We start from the raw sequence: 17,047 nt of genomic DNA on the forward strand, positions 1-17,047 counted from the left end.
TAGTTGGGAAGCTGTGGAACAGCTGCTTGCAGGTGTTTTCTGACATTCATTGTACTGAGCCTCGCCTGTGTTCACAGCCACAGCACTACATTGATTTCCATCTCCCCAGCCCAGCCCCAGGGTCCTCCCTCCCAGAGCTCGGAAGGGAAGCGGCTCAGATCTACCCTGAGTTGCTTGAGCTTGGATCCAAGAGCTGACCTCACAGAATGCTAGATCCTGTCTGTGGTGGGAAACATGCCACGGCAGTCGTTGATTCAGTGAGTGAGAGGGAACAAGCTAGGCGAGCAAGCCCCGGAATGTCTTGACATGACCCCTAAGGTCTGGTGGGGTGGGGTCCTCCCCGGGCAGGACGCTGCTGGAGAATTCTCTCAGGAGGGGGCTTTCTCACTCTGAGAAGAGCATCCAGGGTTGCCCGGCAGCCGAGGAGAAACAGAGCTGCCTCTGCACCTTCCTGAAGAGAAGGTGTCCAGAGCCCATCCTAGTGACTCTCCAACGAGAGCAGGGCTCCTGTAGCGTGCCAGTTCCTCTTCTGGGTGTTTGTAAGGACACTCGCTTGTGACGAGTCAGATGATCAAAAATACACACACAGATTTCAGAGTACTAAAATGAAGAGATAGCCATTAAAGATTAAGATAATAACTGGAGGGGCACCTGGGTGGCTCAGTGGGTTAAAAAAGCCTCTGCCTTCGGCTCAGGTCATGATCCCAGGATCCTGGGATTGAGCCCCGCAACGGGCTCTCTGCTCAGTGGGGCGCCTGCTTCCTCCTCTCTCTCTCTGCCTGCCTCTCTGCCTACTTGTGGTCTGTCAAATAAATAAATAAAAATCTTTAAAAAAAAAAAAAAAAGATAATAACTGGAAAATCAGTAAATGACCCCCAAGTAGTAGTAGTTAGTAAACATATAGGACACGTTACCACCAAGAAATGGCCTTTCTTTTTTCCTTTATTTTTCTTAAATATATTTTTTTAAGATTTTATTTATTTATTTGAGAGAGAGAGAAAGAGAGAGAGAGAGCATGAGATGGGAGAAGGTCAGAGGGAGAAGCAGACTCCCCACAGAGCTGGGAGCCCGATGTGGGACTCAATCCCGGAACTCCGGGATCATGACCTGAGCTGAAGGCAGTTGCTTAACCAACTGAGCCACCCAGGCGCCCTCTTTTCTCCTTTAAAAAAAAAAAATGGTTGTCAGGAAAAGCTTTCGATCGGCTCTGGGATACTAAATAAGAGATGATGAAGGCCAACCAGCGAGGTCTCTGGGGTTCTTCCCCAGGGCTGCGTCCTGTCCTAGAGGTCTGGGCCTGAGGTGAGGGAGGCGTAAGACAGAAGGTGGAGAAATGGGGCTCCAGGTGGTATGGCCAGGTCACAGAGGCCCAGTCTTTTGAACTTGACTCTCCAGCAGGTGGGATGTGCTTCCCCTGTGACTCCCAGGTTGGTTCTGTGCTTCCAAAGACAGCAGCCATAGCCCCCTGGGCACCGGAGTCACTTCCCAGAGTCCCTTCATGCCCTCTGCCCTGTCAAAGAACGGTTTGGCTGGCCAGTGTCTCCTAAGGCACGAGCTGGTCTCTTGTTTTAGAAGGAAGACTTCAGGAGATCAAGGAGTTCCCAGCTCACTTCTGGTAGCTGGCTTGTTTCCCAGTACTTCTCTGGGCTTTTGTCTCATGGTTTGTGTTAGCCAGGTCTAGATTCCAGAACTTTCCCATCCTCCTTGGAAGCCCTCAGCCCTGACCACTGATTCATGATAGGGAAGCCGTGGGCATTCTGTTGAAGTCAACATCTGTGCAGGCCATGTGCACACAGGATTTGGGCGGTGAGGAGGACCATGAAGACATGTGGGCATTTAGCCAGAGCCTCCCCGCCCTGATCCCCCGCCAGCCGGTCTCCCTCCTGTCCCCAGTCTGCGCCCCTCTCCAGTGACACGCATGCTCACTGCTGCTTCCTCACCTCCCATGGTAGCATTTCTTGCATGGAGCTGACCCCAAGGGAACCTGTAGCCCAAGGTACCTCACAGGTTGAGTTCAGAAATGCCAAGCAGGACAAATCATTTCTCCAGGAGCTGTTGGCTCCTTGGAGCTCCTCTTGAGATGGCTCAGGCTCGGAAGAAGTATCTCTTTTAGCAGGGTGCTGGCCGGGGACCTAGGGACAATATATAACAAGAGTGTTTGTCTTATAATTCTAGCGAGGATCGAGTAATTGAACACTACAAGAAACTGAATGGCCAGACCAGAGGTCAAGCAATTGTAAAGTAAGTGGCCCGTCCCAGTGCCCGTGAGGTTGTGTCTGTGTGTGTTCACATAGCATGTGTCACGGCTGTTCAGTTCTGCTCACAAAGACCAATCTTGGGGCGGGGGTGATGGTCCAGGGTCGTTCTCAAGTAAATCTTCACTCTGAGAGTTTTGTCACACGCACACACACGTATATGGTTCCAGTTCTGCCGAATAACCACGCTCGTGTGTGTGTCTCTGTCTCTCTTCCCAGCTACATGAGCATCGTGGAGTCTCTCCCGACCTACGGCGTTCACTATTACGCAGTGAAGGTAAGTGCCAAGACTGCCCTCCCCAAAAATACAAGCCCCTCTCACTTTTTTCCTTTTTAATCTTACTGAAGATGTGTTGGGGGGCTGGGGGTGGTGTGTGGTGGAGGCCTAGGTCAGGATGGTTATGTGCTGGGGGAGTCCTCCATGTAGGAAGTCCTCCATGTAGGAAGAATTGATGCAATTTCTCTTCAAAACTCATGTTACCTCCTGTAAAGTGGGTATAATCAATTGCCACTACCTTTTATACTCAGAAGAACCCTGGGAGGTCGGGACTTCAGAGCTGGGACGATTCCATGTAAAGGCAATGCACTGTAGGGAATAAAAACGTTAGGCAGGGTCCGCAGTGTTTTTCTTGGTGGTCAGATGCCACATAGGCAATTTTGGAGGAGGGCTGGCATGAGAGGCTGACAGAGCGAGTACATGGCTATTTAAGAAGACAGATCTTGTTGTCTTAAATATTGTGAAGTCCAGTGGAACGTGGACCCTCTTCCAAACTCGTTAATTTTATCTATAATGCCCCTGCCTGGGATCCCTTCCCTGAACTCAGATACAAGGTGCTAGTGGGCCTTATCGATGATGAGAAAGGATCGTTTTCCTCCCTTCACTTACCCCACCATGAAAAAGTGTAAGTCCTGGCCCAAGTCCAGCCAAAAGAAGGGACAGCACTCCTGAATGCAAGACACTTCCCCCAGCCAACCGGAGATTCTCTTGCTCATTGGCCAGTTTCTTTCCCCATGTTTCTATCCAGCTGTATTTTTCATTCCTTTGGGCCAGAATGTGTTCTGTGTTTCACGTATCGTTGCGTCACTCATGGCAGCCCACACAGCACTTTGCGGGTCCTTGGTACATATTCAAATGCCTGTATCTCCCACCAACCTGTAGCCTTCTGGTGGCCCAGACTGTGTGTCGCCTTCTGTTCCATGTTGCTGGAACCCGCTATTAGTGCCTGACACGTCGTAGACGCTCAGTTAGGTATTTACTGAGCGATTGTTTATTGAGAGTTGAACCAGGTGGTTGAAGGTACACTCCCGCGACGGAAACAAATGTCAGAACTCGACTCATGGAGCCCAGTTATGAGGCAGACGCTGGGACACCCATTGTGTTACAAGAGGCCTTTCACAGAAGTCAGTCAGCGAGTCTGTCTCTCAGGGGCATGTGTGGCAAACTGGTCTGCTTTCTAGAGAGCTAAGGAGGAATGGCCTGGACTAGGTTCTCTCCTTCACCGTTTGATCGTCATTTGATCTCACCTCCATCGCTCAGACTTAGAGAGAGATTATGAGATTTGCCTCTCCAGCTTCCCCCACCAGAGTCTCCTAGATGCTGGAGGACAGTCCGGGTGGGTGTTAGACTGTAGACAGAGTGGAAATCTTTGAGCAGAGACACCATCCGGTCTTTTACTTGTGTAAACCCGTGTCCCTTCTCTTTGTCAGCCCCGGAGCCTGACAGAAAGATAGCTTCTGATGTATATGCTCTCTGCCTTACAATAAAACTTGAGAAACAGGCTCTTTTGCAGTCTGTGAGAGCAGAAGCAGACCCTGTGATGGTCAGAGCACCAGAAGCGCATGCGTGTTTGGCTCGGAATCCTCAGGCCTCCACAACTGCACTCCTACTTACTGGGAGCAAGAGCACAGGAGTCCAAGCAAGCCCGCACCCGCCGTCTCCAGCCTCGCCGGTCAGAGGCCTTGTGATTTCACAGAGGCTGTGTTCTGTGGCATGGTGACCGCCCGCACCTGTACCCCCAGAGCCGCGGTGGCCTTGAATCCCAGCCTTAGGCTGCTCTCCGGAACTGTTGCAGGACACACAGACACTTTCCAGAGACAGACGTTTTATACCTTTAAAAAAATTTGTAGGAAATCCTATAGCCTAAAACTTTTCTGAAAATTCCAAATGTATTTCCTTGCCCTTTCTTTGTGCCTACCTTGAGATAACTTGTGAGTATTTGCAAAGCATGAAGCCAATTTTGAGTTGTTAAGACATCTTCAGTGGGGTGACCTAAGTTATTTAAGGGTGTGGCAATTAGGACAAATGTAGGGGAAGGCTGCTTCCTATGCCCACTGGGGTCCTAGTGTGTGGGAGCTCTAATTAACATCTCAGAGTCTTCCCGACCTGAATGTAGGATCCCAGTTTATAATCTGGTGGCAAGAGGTCTCTGTTAGAAGAATAAAGAGAGGGACTTGGTGTTTCTAATTCCGGTCTCGGAAGGTCTAGGCTTGGATTTTGTTACTTTTGTCTGACAGCGTGAGTCCCTCAGTCCAGCAGATCTCTTAAGGTAAGCAGGAAGGACCACATGGTGGTCTCTGCCGTTGGCCTGCTGGAGGGATAGCATGGGTCCTGCGTAGAGCAGGGTAAACCCTTTGCTTTGACTTTTTTTTTTAAAGACCTTATTTATTTATTTTTGCGAGAGAGAGAGAGAGAGAGAGAGAGAACGTGTGTACAAGCACAAGCAGAAATGGTGGGGGGCGGGGCAGAAGGAGGAAACAGACTCCCTGCTGAGCCAGGGAGCCTAACTCAGAACCTGTCCCAGGACCCTGGGATCATGACTTGAGCCGAAGGCAGACGCTTAACCCACTGAGTAACCCAGGTGCCCCTGCTTTGACTTTTATGTCTTTAAAAATGGAGGAATCTTAAATGCATATCATTGAGTGAAAGGAGCCAAGGTGGAAAGGGTGCATACTGTATGATTCCAAGGAGTGGAATGGTTCTGCCAGAACCTGGGAGTGGGGAGAAGAAGGGGCCAACAGGTAGAACACAGGATTTTTAGGGCATCGAAGCTCCTCTACGTGGTATTATAATGACAGGTAGACCTCATTATGCATTTGTCCAAACTCACGGAGGATTCAACACCAAGAATGAACCCTAATGTGAACTCTGGACTTCAGATGACCATGATGTATCAATGTAGGTTCATCAGGTTATAACAGATGTTCCCCTCTGGTGGGGATGTTGATCCTGGGGGAGACCCTGCAGGTATGGGGGCAGGGGAGTGTGGGACATCTCTATACTTCCGTCTCCATTTTGCTGTGAACCTGAACCTCAGACTTCTCTTAAAAAAAAAAAAAAAAAAAAAAAAAAGAATAAATAAGGTCTTTAAAAAGGTTTTTAGAGGCATTGCCTTCTTTACTGTCCCTTCCAGCTCTGATAGTCGAAGACAGTTTTTCTGCTCAGGTCATTTTATTCGAATGCTCTCAGGTATTCTGTTTTGGTGAAACCTGGAGTCTTAGAAGGAGGACAAAGAACAAGGCATTTGTCACTTATTCATAAAGGGTGGGAGTGGGGAAGGACCACGGTGGGCTCCTGGTTAGGAACAGAGCTGGGTCCCCACCCCAGGGCACCTTCCATGGCATCTTGTTCACATATCTGAGCGTCAGTTGATGATGGGACACATCTGTTAAGGTGAAAAAGAGAGAGGTGGCCTCCATCCGTGTCAAGGGATTTGCATTTTCCTGAGCCCAGAGGCCTTCCCTTGGTTTCCATGTGTGTTCTCCAGCCCTGTATTTACCCGTACTCTTTTCCGTGCCCTAGGACAAGCAGGGGATACCATGGTGGCTGGGACTGAGCTACAAAGGAATCTTCCAGTATGACTACCACGATAAAGTGAAGCCGCGGAAGGTAAGCGTGCTCTCCTCTGTGGGCGGATGGCTCGCGGAGAGAAGTGAGTAAAAAATACGACACTGTGCAGCCTCGGCGCCTCCGGGCTCACCAATCCCCTGCAAATCTGAGTGTATACAGATTACTCCACAGTCATCCAGTCTGAGTTCCCGGGTAAATGTTTTTTCTCCCGGTCACTAGGGAAACCTGAACTGTTATAATTATTTAAGGTAAGAAAACTGGCCCAGCTCTCCCAAAGGAGATGGGCAAAAGGGCTTTGAGGGACTGTCCTGTTCCTTCGTTTCCTGGCTGGGGAGGGTGGGGGCTCCGTGCACTTGGGAAAGGGAGGGAATATCTCTCTTCCGTCCTGAGGCCAATCTGAGCTTTCCTGAAGCTTGTCAGTGTGCTTCATTAGTTTTTGTTTGTTTTGGTTTTGGTGGCGGGGAGCTAAAAGAAGAAATTGTAGGTCAAAACAGGGTGAAAAATAAAGAAGAGTCAGGGGCATTCCTGCAAATCGGATAAATAGTTTATGGCATATTAGAAGTGATCAGAAATCTGGAAAAAATAAGGTCATTTGCCAAAAAAGAAAGGGAAGCAGAACCGCGTTTGCAAAGCCATCGTAAACGCAAAACAGAACATTTTGAAGGGGACACAATGCTTGACTTTTCTCTGTTTTCATTTACACACATTTTTCAGACCAGAACAAATTGAAAAATTATAATGGAAAAATGTCTCTGGGCTAGAGCTGTCATTCAGCTCCTCTGGCAGAGAATAATGGAGAGATGGTATGCAGTTCAAGCCCTGAAATACATATTAAAAGTCTATCAAAACCACACTTGCTGTAGGAGAGGGAAAGCAATATTGGTCCATTATGTCATTCCGGATCGCTTTCCAAGCTTCTTTATCCACGAACGGGATGGAAATCCATACTACATATCTGAGCTTATGGTAGGCTGTCTGCTTAGCATCTGCCTTAGCCAGCTGCTTTATTAAAATGATAGGGGAGAAAATGGCCCTTTGCTGGGGAGGATTTTCACTCCGTTGATCAGTAAGTCAGTTAGGTTCAAAGAAAAGATCCTGAGCAAGTGAAGGGGGCCTTCTCCCTTGGGAACAATTCACCTGGGCATCCAGGGACACCTGGTTCGGTGGCTAAATCCCAAACCTCTCCAGTTTTCTCTATGTGCTGTAAGACCTGCACTGGGTCCTGTGTGATTTGGTTTCTCTGTGTTTTTCTCAGTCGCAAGGTCTATGCTGCTTCCACACTGTCTCTTTCTTTCAGTTTCCCCTCTGCCTCTTTCCCACTTGGCCTTTGTAAGTTTCTGTGCTTTTTTTTTTTTTTCCTTGCATTGTCTCTTCCCTCCCTCCTCCTTTGGACATCTACTCTCCTCTCTTTGCAACCTGGCTGACCTTTTTTCCTGCTTGCAAGAGCCAAGAACCCTCCTAGATCCTCTCGCAAAACCCTGGTCCCAATCCCTCCAGCTCCTGATAGCTCACCCTGGTGGAGGACCAAGGCGGACGTGCATAGTTACCAGTGAGCAGAGTTCTAATGCAGCGGTAGCATTCTGCTCTCCCTCTGGGGGTGGAAAAGACATGCTGACATGTATTCTTGGGCATTCAGTTTCATTTATTAATAAGTGTGAGCTAGTTTCATTTCTCTAATTGAGGCGCTAATGAAGATTGCAGAACTAATGAGATAGCACCCAATAGATGGGAAACGCAGGGCGCAACACGTGGTAGGGATGCCATCAATTGTCACTGTCTCTCGGGACTCTGACAGGCTTCAGGATCGGGAAAAGTACGAAGCCAAAAGTGTGGGTAATCAGCCACTGACTGAGAGGGTCAGCCATTGACTGAGACTCATTTGTTGAGTTTATCCAGGTCAGCAAAATAAAAATGTTAAAAGGTCAGGATATTTATTCAGAGCATTGGCTGTATTCAAACCGAGTTGTTACACAAAGTAACCGATGTTTCTGTGGCCTCTGAGGAAGTAGTTATGAGTTGGTGGGGGAGCAGAGGGAGAGGGAGAAGCAGACCTGGAGCCTGACCCCAGGACTCAGATTTTGACCCCAGCCAAAGGCAAACTCCCAACCGGTTGAGCCACCCAAGCACCCCAGTAGTTGAGATTCTTGAATCTATTACTAACTGAGGGACAATAAAACCACCAAAGTCACCGTTCATTTGCTCATTCAGAAAAATATTTATTGCATACTCGTTATGTGCCAAGTTGAGCAGAAGGTATAGAGGTACAAGGCCTGGCCAGGTCGTCAGGAAGTGAGGTGTATAATTGTGTCAGTGTCCCCAAGTGCTCTAAGAGAGGTCTGCTTGGGGGTCGATGAAGAATTGAAGGAGAGTCACTGGGCTTAAGGAGGAAAGAAAAGTCTTCCCAGGCAGCAGAGGGGGAGCAGAAGGAACTGGGTGGGCAGGCATGCCAGCGTGCATGGAAGCCTCATGAGGGAGAGCAGCGTGCCAGGTGGAGAAGCACACAGCTCCATTGGACTTGGAAGCAAGAGGCAGAGGAGGCCAGCCAGAGAGGAGGCTGACAAGACCCCACTGGGCAGCTTGGGGAGCCCTGAAGGCTCTGTGAAGGGGATTTCATCTTTGAGGCAGTGAGAGCCACCAAACATTGGACGTGGAGGAGCAGCCGGATGGGAGTCTCACTGTCCTAGAAGCATCGGTCTGGCAGTGTGTGGAGGATGAGCTGGAGAAATACAGGACAGAACCTGCAAACTGGGATGTAATTATGGTGGCATAGGCCAGAACTGGTGGGGGCACAGGGTCTCTGTAATAGGGTAATGTTTAGAAGGTAGGTGAGATTGATCTGTTGTGTGGTCGAGAAGGTGGCCGTCAGAGCAGGAGGGTATCTGGAATGCCTCCCAGCCAGAGCATGGGATATAAGGGCAGTTTAGGACCTGCAGAGTTTGAGGCGTGTTGGGACATCTGGGTTGTTGTGAGAGGTAAGCAGTTCGGTATCCAGTGGTAGCTCCAGAGTGTGAAGAATTTCCAAAAGCATAACTGAACCAGAGACTGAATGGGCACAGGAGAGGGAGAGACACTTGACACACCAGAGAAATTTCTAGTAGCTGTGAACAGACTTCTCCACCATGACATTCACTGTGGGACAGACCAGGTGGTGCAGCCCTGAACCCGATGTCATTTGGGGAGTCCTCTTTAAGAAATTAATGAGCAGTCTGCCCGTGAAATAAGAATAGGCGTTTGCAAGGGCTGGACGAGGAAGAGATGCCTGAGTTTCATTAGCTGGAGAAGGATTCTTGTCTGCAAAGATGCGGGGTGGAACCCACAGGAAACCAGACCTAAACCGGAGCCATGGTAGGAACGCAGCAGGGAACTCTTCCCTCTCCTCACTCCCAACATCAGCAAGTTCGGAAGAGAACGTCTGTTCTGCTGCCTGCCGAAAGTGCCCAAAGTCAGTCTCCAGACTTCTGGACAGGTGCTGCTTTGTCTCCGTGAATATTGGAAACTCACAGGAAGCTGACCATGCAGGTGCCGAAGCCGTGCCACTCCACTCATGACTGTCTCTGAGGGGCCATTTCCCCCTTGCCCCCAGGCCTGCTGGATTCAGGACCCCTGGAGTTAGGACTTGCAGCCCTCTGCACTTCCTGGCCCAGCTCTGGGAAGGTCAGCACGCTTGGCAGGTGTGTCTGGCCGTACCTCCATGCGTGGAGAGCCCAGGCTCAAGGCGGGGCCAGCTCCTTGGAAAGGTGGCCTTCCAGCAGCACCACCACTCTTGCTCAGGGCCCAGGTGGAGCTCCACCTCGGTGGGCCCCCAGCGCTGCTCAGGAGACTGGGAGTGACACCCAGTTCAGCGCACCTGGAGGCCCTTCTGCAGCAAGAGCTGCACCTCCAGCCGGGGCAGAGCTAGCCTGACACTCTGACCCAGTGCCAGCAGCTCCATCACACGCAGCGCTATTCTAAGAGCCAACATTCAAGTAGAGGCAGTGACAGGCTGAGCCTGCTGCCTTTTCTTCGGAGGGCCCGGAGGCATCCTCTGGTATGCATCAGCAAGCCATCAGCACAGCTGGAGGAACTCAGAGGCTGCCTGTGAGAACACACTCAAGTGTTTCCATATGATCCACCGAAAAGGAGGGTGGCGGGTAGCTGATCTCTGTCCAGAAATGGGCGGGACCCTGGCTTATTCTAGCGTCTCTATTGGGTGCACTTTGCCATTGTGGTCACAGAGTCTCCCTAAATTGCTTAATTGTCACTCTGAGGCCCTGGTGGCTTTGGGGGACAGGGAGTAAAGCAGAGTCCCTCACAGGTGGAGGAGAGAGAACATGGAAGTCCTTTCCTAATGACACGCTCCTACTGCCACCTGAACCTTCTAACAGATGGGCTCCGGCTTGCAGATGCACAACCCCCGACACAAGCTGCTCCTGTTTATCAGGAGACAACCCGCTTCTTTGTCCTCAGGACGCATGTGTCAGGAGCAGCTAGACACGTGGGGACACCTGAAAATGGTGTTTTGGCTTTTGTGCATGTTCAGAAGCTCAAAGCCAACTTCAGAAGTATTTTTTTTTTTAATTTTTAAGATGTTATTTATTTTGAGAGTGAGAGCACACACGTGAGTGGGGGCGGAGAGGCAGAGGGAGATAAGCTCCAGCAGACTCCCTGCTGAGCATCCGTCCCAGGACCCCGAGATCACGGCCCGCACCGAAGCCAAGAGTTAGAGGCTCAACCGACTGCACCACCCAGGTTGCCCCCAGAAGTACTTTAGAACTGCATCTGCAGAAGAATAGCCCACCAAAAACTAAAAAATCCACAAAAAGAACAAAATCAAAATAGGAATCTATACTACATACACGTATCCGAGAACATGAGCCCTTGCCTGCACGCATGAGCTCCTTTGAGAAGCTTAGGGAGCACCCCAAACAGTATCCAACGCTACGGATCCACATCTATGATAAACTCTCAAATACTCTGCTACGTCCTCAGCAAATCCTTCTGCTTCTCCCCTTTCCCTAGCCACGTTGTAGTTCCCTCCCACCCTGTACCCGCCTCCCCACACCTGAACCCCGGGATGTTCCTATGCAATACTGTGTGACGCTTGGAAACCTCCCTGTGGTTGCCTCAGCTCGCCTATCTCCTCCTCTCCTCTCTCCTTATGGTTGGACAGTTCTCATACACCGTCAAGAACTTGGTTTGCGTGTACTGGAACCCCAGTGTCCACGCATCTGCCTGTGTGGCTTTGGCCCCGGTGAGAGAAGGGGAAGGAGGGTCACAGTGGTCCGGAAATAGAATCTTGCAGCTGCAGAGATTATCTTAGCGCATTTGCTCCTAGCTACCACAGTCCATTTTCGCACGTGCACGCTTATGGAGCAAGGGAGCGCTGCCTAAGGACAAGGTTCTTGCTCTCAGAAGTTAGCTCCATCCTCCTGGCCTTGGGGAAGAAAGAAACACGGCCCAATCTTGAAGAGCGCTTGAAGTCGGTCTTGAGCTTCATCTTAGTTTGCATTTACAGCTGAACAAAGAGACCTAAGCCATCAAAAGAAGACTGAGTGCCAGCTATGTTAAGGGACTCTTGGTGGTGACGGTGACGGTGGTGACGTGATGACATGCTATGGACGTCACTTGAATGAAAATTATGTGGCAGATCTCAAGGAGGCGTTGGTTATTAACTCTCACGGAACTGTGTCACGGGGCAGAGATGAGTAGGCTGGAAGAAATCTGTCCCATAGGGTTCTTTTTGAGGAGAACCTTGCATTCCTTAGAGCAAAACTGAGAAGGTCTGAAAGCCTGATCTCTGGGACCACCAGTCCCTTCCTGGAAGCACGAGAACCAGAGGTGTTAGGATACCAGGGTGTCCCACACTCGGGACTCTGCTCCCACTCGGTGCCACGCTGAACTGCTTCTCTGCCATGCTGCTGTAGCTAGCACCCTTCAAAGCTGTGAACACCCCAGCCATGGAACCATTAGAAGCCATCATAAATTACTAGAGGAAAGGCTTTCCAAATGGGGCGCCAGGAGGGTGTGAGTCGTCCCTCCTGTGGGCTCTATCTGAGGCTATAAGCATTAGAGGACAAACAGCAAGAGACACGTGGCTCCAGGACCACCCCCTGCCCCCGGAAGGGATGTTCGATATCTGTTCATTGTCATTTATGGCTGCGGCCCGCAGGCCAGCCCACATCTGATGAGGTCTGTGCGCTGGGGAGGAATGGTGGTATGCTCTTTGTTACATATTCAGCAGACATCATTTATTTATTTATTTGATATGCAATTAGGGGGTGCTTTTATGTACACTTAGATGCACAATTAGGAGCTCCGAGGGGTCTCCTCTGAGACATTTGGAGAAGGAACCGGAGTAAGTGGTCTGCCCTGTGTCCCCAGGCAGCCAGCGGAGCTTCCTACGGTTCCTGAGAGTATTTCAGAAGCAGGGGCATTAGCTCAGGGAATTGATGCATTACTGTCACCTCCCCAGATTAGTAAAGATTTCTGATGATGAGACAGGAAGAAAAAATAATATTTACAGGAAATATTCCATTAACTGTGAACTGACTCCCAGTGGAGCTAGCCTGCTTCCATTATTCAGCCATAAGCGCTCCATTAAGTGCACTGCCGACCTCTTTTTCAGCTTCTGTTTGGAGGCACTTGACTCATTTTCGGGCTGCTGAGTCCTCTGCCTTGGCGGGCCCTGGGTGGGCTCCTCCCTCAGTTCTGCTGTCTGTATCCCTCTTAGACACTGCACCCAGTGTGCTGCATGGAGGAAGAACCCCATGCCATACTTTGAGCATTTCCTTATATTTTGCAGCCTTTGCTCCTTCGCAGTGTTGGATCGGAGGACGTCCTCTGGTTGCCCCCTATCAGCTCAGAGATCTCCCTCAGTGCGGAGCGGACCCAGAAGGGTGCAGGGACTGGAGGCGATGGGCCCTGACCGCGGGTCACCAAGAGGGGTCTGCCTCAAAGCTGGGGAGCAGGCCTGCCGGAAGGGTGATGGGGTGTGTGGGGACATAGAGCACTACCAGAGTTTGCCATCTGAACTCCCCAAGAGAAAGGGGGGAAAGCAGTTGTCTTCTAAGGAAGCTGAAATGCCCTTCCCAAAATAGGAGAGAGACCTCCTGTCTTCAAGACACCAGTAGGAGGCATGGCTGAATTCTCTGTCTAGCGTGGGAATCCCAGTCTCTCCCTCCTGTTCAAGAACTACCGCTTGTGGGCCGGCGCTGCTGGAGGGAACAAAAGAGGTCCCTACTGTCCCAGTGCGTGCGGCCCAGCAGGGAAGATGGTCCAATGCTGACATGAAGTCAGTCTATGATGCACGGTGTCCGTTCCAGAAAGACAAGTCAGAATAAGGAGGAGTGGCGGATGGTCAGGATTGGTCTCGCCAAGCAGGTGACGTTTAAGTGACCCTCCCTCCAGGAGGGGGCACATGAGGCCCCGTGGAAAGCAGCATCGAAGGCACATTCACACGGAGGAAGTACTCTGGGATTAACGCCAGTGGGGCAGGGGAAGGAAGCAGGACCCCGCTGAGAGGGAGGCTGAGCTATGATGCAGGCTTGGACCAAGCTCTGGAGCTCGGGAGGAGCCATCAGAGCCACCACCTGAGACGGGGGACCGAGCCTAATCCCCAATCACTAGATGAAGGGGACCCACAGGGAAGGGGCCGTGACCTTAGCAAAGTGGCTCCCTACTGTGGAGGGCAATTCCCAGAGAGGGGATGAGCCTGTCAGTCCAAGAGGGAGAGACTAGTCAGTAGGGCATGTGGCTTTTACAGCCGTGGTTCTCAGAACACGGCCATGGACCAGCAGCCCAGCCCCCCACCCTGGAACCTGTGAAAAGGGCACACTCCACGCCCCCGCCTGAGCCGTGCACTCAGACAGTCAGAGGGTGGGACTCGGCACTCCGTGTGCACGAGTCCTTCCGGCATATTCAAAAAAGCGGTGATAACCCATTCACTCTGTGGGATTCTCTTGTTATATCTGTGAAATGGAGACTAAGCCATGAGGTAGAGTCAGATTTTCTCCGTTTGAATGTTGACATCTGAGTTTTACTTTCTCTCTAAAAATGCTGTGGCCCTCGACATAGGAAATATCGTTGGCCTCTTTTATAGCGAGCGAAAGAGGCAGAATTGCCACGAAGAGCAAACAGTCTCTCTTTGTTAAGAGGACCGATTTTTTTCTCCTCGGTCTTTGGATCTGGGAACCCAAGGTCCATCTGTTCACACAAGTCTCTGTGAAGGCCGTGTCAGAGCCTCGTCCTGAGTTACCCAAAGCTCCAAGGACACGGCTTACATCTTGTTGCATTCTTGTTGCAAGTGTCCCACAATACTCGTGCTGCTGTCAGACGGGCACTTTGGCAGAAGACGAGGTCTGTGAGCAGAAACTAAAAGTACTGCCCCATTCAGGGGGATCATCCTTAGAAAGAAGCTGTCCCGGGAGAGCCGTTTCTCGGCAGCCCTATGGAAGGAGAGGAATGTAATTACTCCTTTAGGAGAGGCAGATCCCAAGCTCTCCTGGGCTGAGCTACTGGAAGGTACCCCGTAGAGGTACCCTTTGCCCTCAAGATCCCAGCCAGATGGTCCCGGGGGCGGGGCGCGGGGACTGGCTGTGGGGGTTAACCTCCAGGGCTGGCTTAACCCTTTGGGCACCACGTTCCTGGTCCCCCCCCTCCCCGCGCCATTAATTGTAGTGGGAAGACAGCAGGCCTGCTAGTCAGGACACGTGAGTCCTAGTTCTCGGGCTGTGAAACAAGTCACTTCTCCAGGCCTCAGATTCTTATCGACAAGACAGCTAATATAGACAGGACTCTTGAGGTGGGGAGAGTCAGGAGACTAGAAACAGTTGAAGAGAACGAAGCAGGGGGCCAGCCCATCATAGAACTAGAAAGGAGCAGTTAACAGAAGGAGGAATGAAGGGCAACATTTCCTCGGAAGAAAGTGGTAGAAAGAGAAAATGCCCATTTCTAAGTAGGCAAACCCCTGGCTGTCTTTGATGGTTGCCCAGTTCAGACAGAGCCCAAGGGAGACCTGATGAGATGAGCAGAGGCAGCTCTTCTCCCTGATTGACACACCTGTCCCTTCCGAGAAGCGTGAGGTCTCCCAGGGCTCAACTGCTTCCCAGATCCGCGCCGGGTCTCAGGCTTCTTGTCCTGCAGAGGAGGAGTCCTGCAGAGGAGGATGGGAGCATATGACAGCGCAGGGGAGGCTGTATAAACATCCACGGTGATGCGTGGAGAGTAAGGGTCAAACACCAGCCTAGGTATTTATAACATGCTAATAAACACCCAGGCAGCCTGGCCAGCAGCCCCCTGGAGACCGACTCTTCTAAGTCACAGAACCAGATTCCCGCTACTCAGGGAGCCCCACTGACCTTGGATGCAAGTTGAAGAAGCAAATCAAAACCAAATGCTATTGTTGGATCCTAGACCCCTGCAAGGAGCATCCCAGAGCCCCATCCACTCCAGAAGGAACCAGGAGCCAGCAGGGATGCAGGAATAGATTCGGTTTCTCTGGCTCATGAAAACCCAAAGACTTCACTAGTCTAACAAGAACCGCAATCACCTGGGACTCTCAAAAGGCAACTCTCTTTTACCGCATACTGTTTGTTAGAAATGGGTTCTTCCCTAGATTGAAAACAGGGGAAGTCCTTTGACTTGTCGGATCACTTCTAAGTAATAAATACAAAGCCTCACAGTCACTTTGACTAGCAAAATTGATTTCGTTAAGTAATTAGAGTGCCCAGTCCTTTCTAACAACCGAAGCTCCAAGCTTGGCTTAAAGTTAAATCTTTTCCCTTCTCCGGCTCACGCGGCCAGCCTGCTTCTCAGTGTTTTGATCTCTGGAGCAAGAAGCAAGGCAGTCGTTTTTGGTTCCCCTAACTTCAGAAGGTAGCCCTCAAGCTCTCCCGGGGCCCCTAGTGAGCTCTCTCAGGAAGTTTCCAGAAGGTATCCTCCACTGCCCTCCCCAGGTCAGGGAGGCTCACAGCACACCTCTCTCTTCCTAATATTCTCCCTCAGTTTCTACCTTTCTAAATGTTTTTCTCTTAAAGATTTTCTTTATGTGAGAGAGAGAGAGAGAACGCACACAAGTATAGCAGGAGGAGGGGCAGAGGGATGGGAGAAGCCAACTACCCCTGAGCAGAGAGCCTGATGCGGGCGGGGCTCGATCCCAGGACCCTGAGATCACGACCTGAGCTGAAGGCAGAGGCTTAACCAACTGAGCCACCCAGGCGCCCCTAAACATTTTATACCCCAGTTGAGGGTGAAGAGTTGCAGAGCCATCTCAACTATGAGGCTTAAATTTTTTTTTTTAATTTTTAAATTGTGATTAAATGCACGTAGAATTTACCATCGGAACATTTCTACTTGTCCAGTTCCTTGGTGTTAAGTATATCCACATTGTCGTTCAGTCAGTCTCCAGAACTCCTTCACGGTGCAAGACTGAAAGTCTGTCCCCTTAAACCGAGACCCATCCCCTCCCCCCGGGACCCACCGTTGCTGCGTGCCTGTGAGTCTGGGCACTTCATCTGGGTGGAATCATAGAGGATCTGTATTTTCGTGACCATAAGATTATCATACCAAACCCAGGATGCTTTAGGTGGTGGATGGCGGTCCCAGTGAGCAATCCCACCAGGACATCAGACCAGCCAGGGCTGTCACAGCAGACCAAGGCTTGTGCTGGCCTGTCAAGCCTGCCCTTGACCCTTTCTTGGCCTCCACTACAGGGTGGTCTGCTCACTGGTCCCTCTGAAAAGAAAGATCATCTTAAAGCCTCAGCTGGTGCTTCCATTTCCGAATCCCGCACCATGGCTCTGCTGGGGTGCTATCACCCCCACACAGCACAGCCCGTCACAAGCCTGTGTTGAGCCAAGAACTGGGGTAATTCCAGAGGAGCGTGGCCGGTGAAATCCCGTGACATCCGACCAGCCAGTTCTTCCCAGCATCACCAATAGGTGTTTCTGATGGCTCCGTGGGGCTTTGT

The 17,047-nt window shown here is 50.8% G+C and overlaps 1 protein-coding gene across 9 annotated transcripts in view; it reads left to right on the forward strand.

Moving 5' to 3' along the window:
- FRMD4A (FERM domain containing 4A) overlaps positions 1–17,047 on the forward strand; it is a 622,361-nt gene that overhangs the window by 530,007 nt on the left and 75,307 nt on the right. For all 9 annotated transcript variants that reach the window (XM_047739601.1, XM_047739605.1, XM_047739603.1 and 6 more), the window contains exons 9-11: positions 2,176–2,241; positions 2,475–2,532; positions 6,055–6,141. In XM_047739601.1, coding sequence (XP_047595557.1) covers positions 2,176–2,241; positions 2,475–2,532; positions 6,055–6,141 — 211 coding nt within the window. The remainder of the gene's footprint in view (positions 1–2,175; positions 2,242–2,474; positions 2,533–6,054; positions 6,142–17,047) is intronic.

The sequence above is a fragment of the Lutra lutra genome, chromosome 8 (genome assembly GCF_902655055.1).
Source record: "Lutra lutra chromosome 8, mLutLut1.2, whole genome shotgun sequence".
Taxonomy (NCBI): domain Eukaryota; kingdom Metazoa; phylum Chordata; class Mammalia; order Carnivora; family Mustelidae; genus Lutra; species Lutra lutra.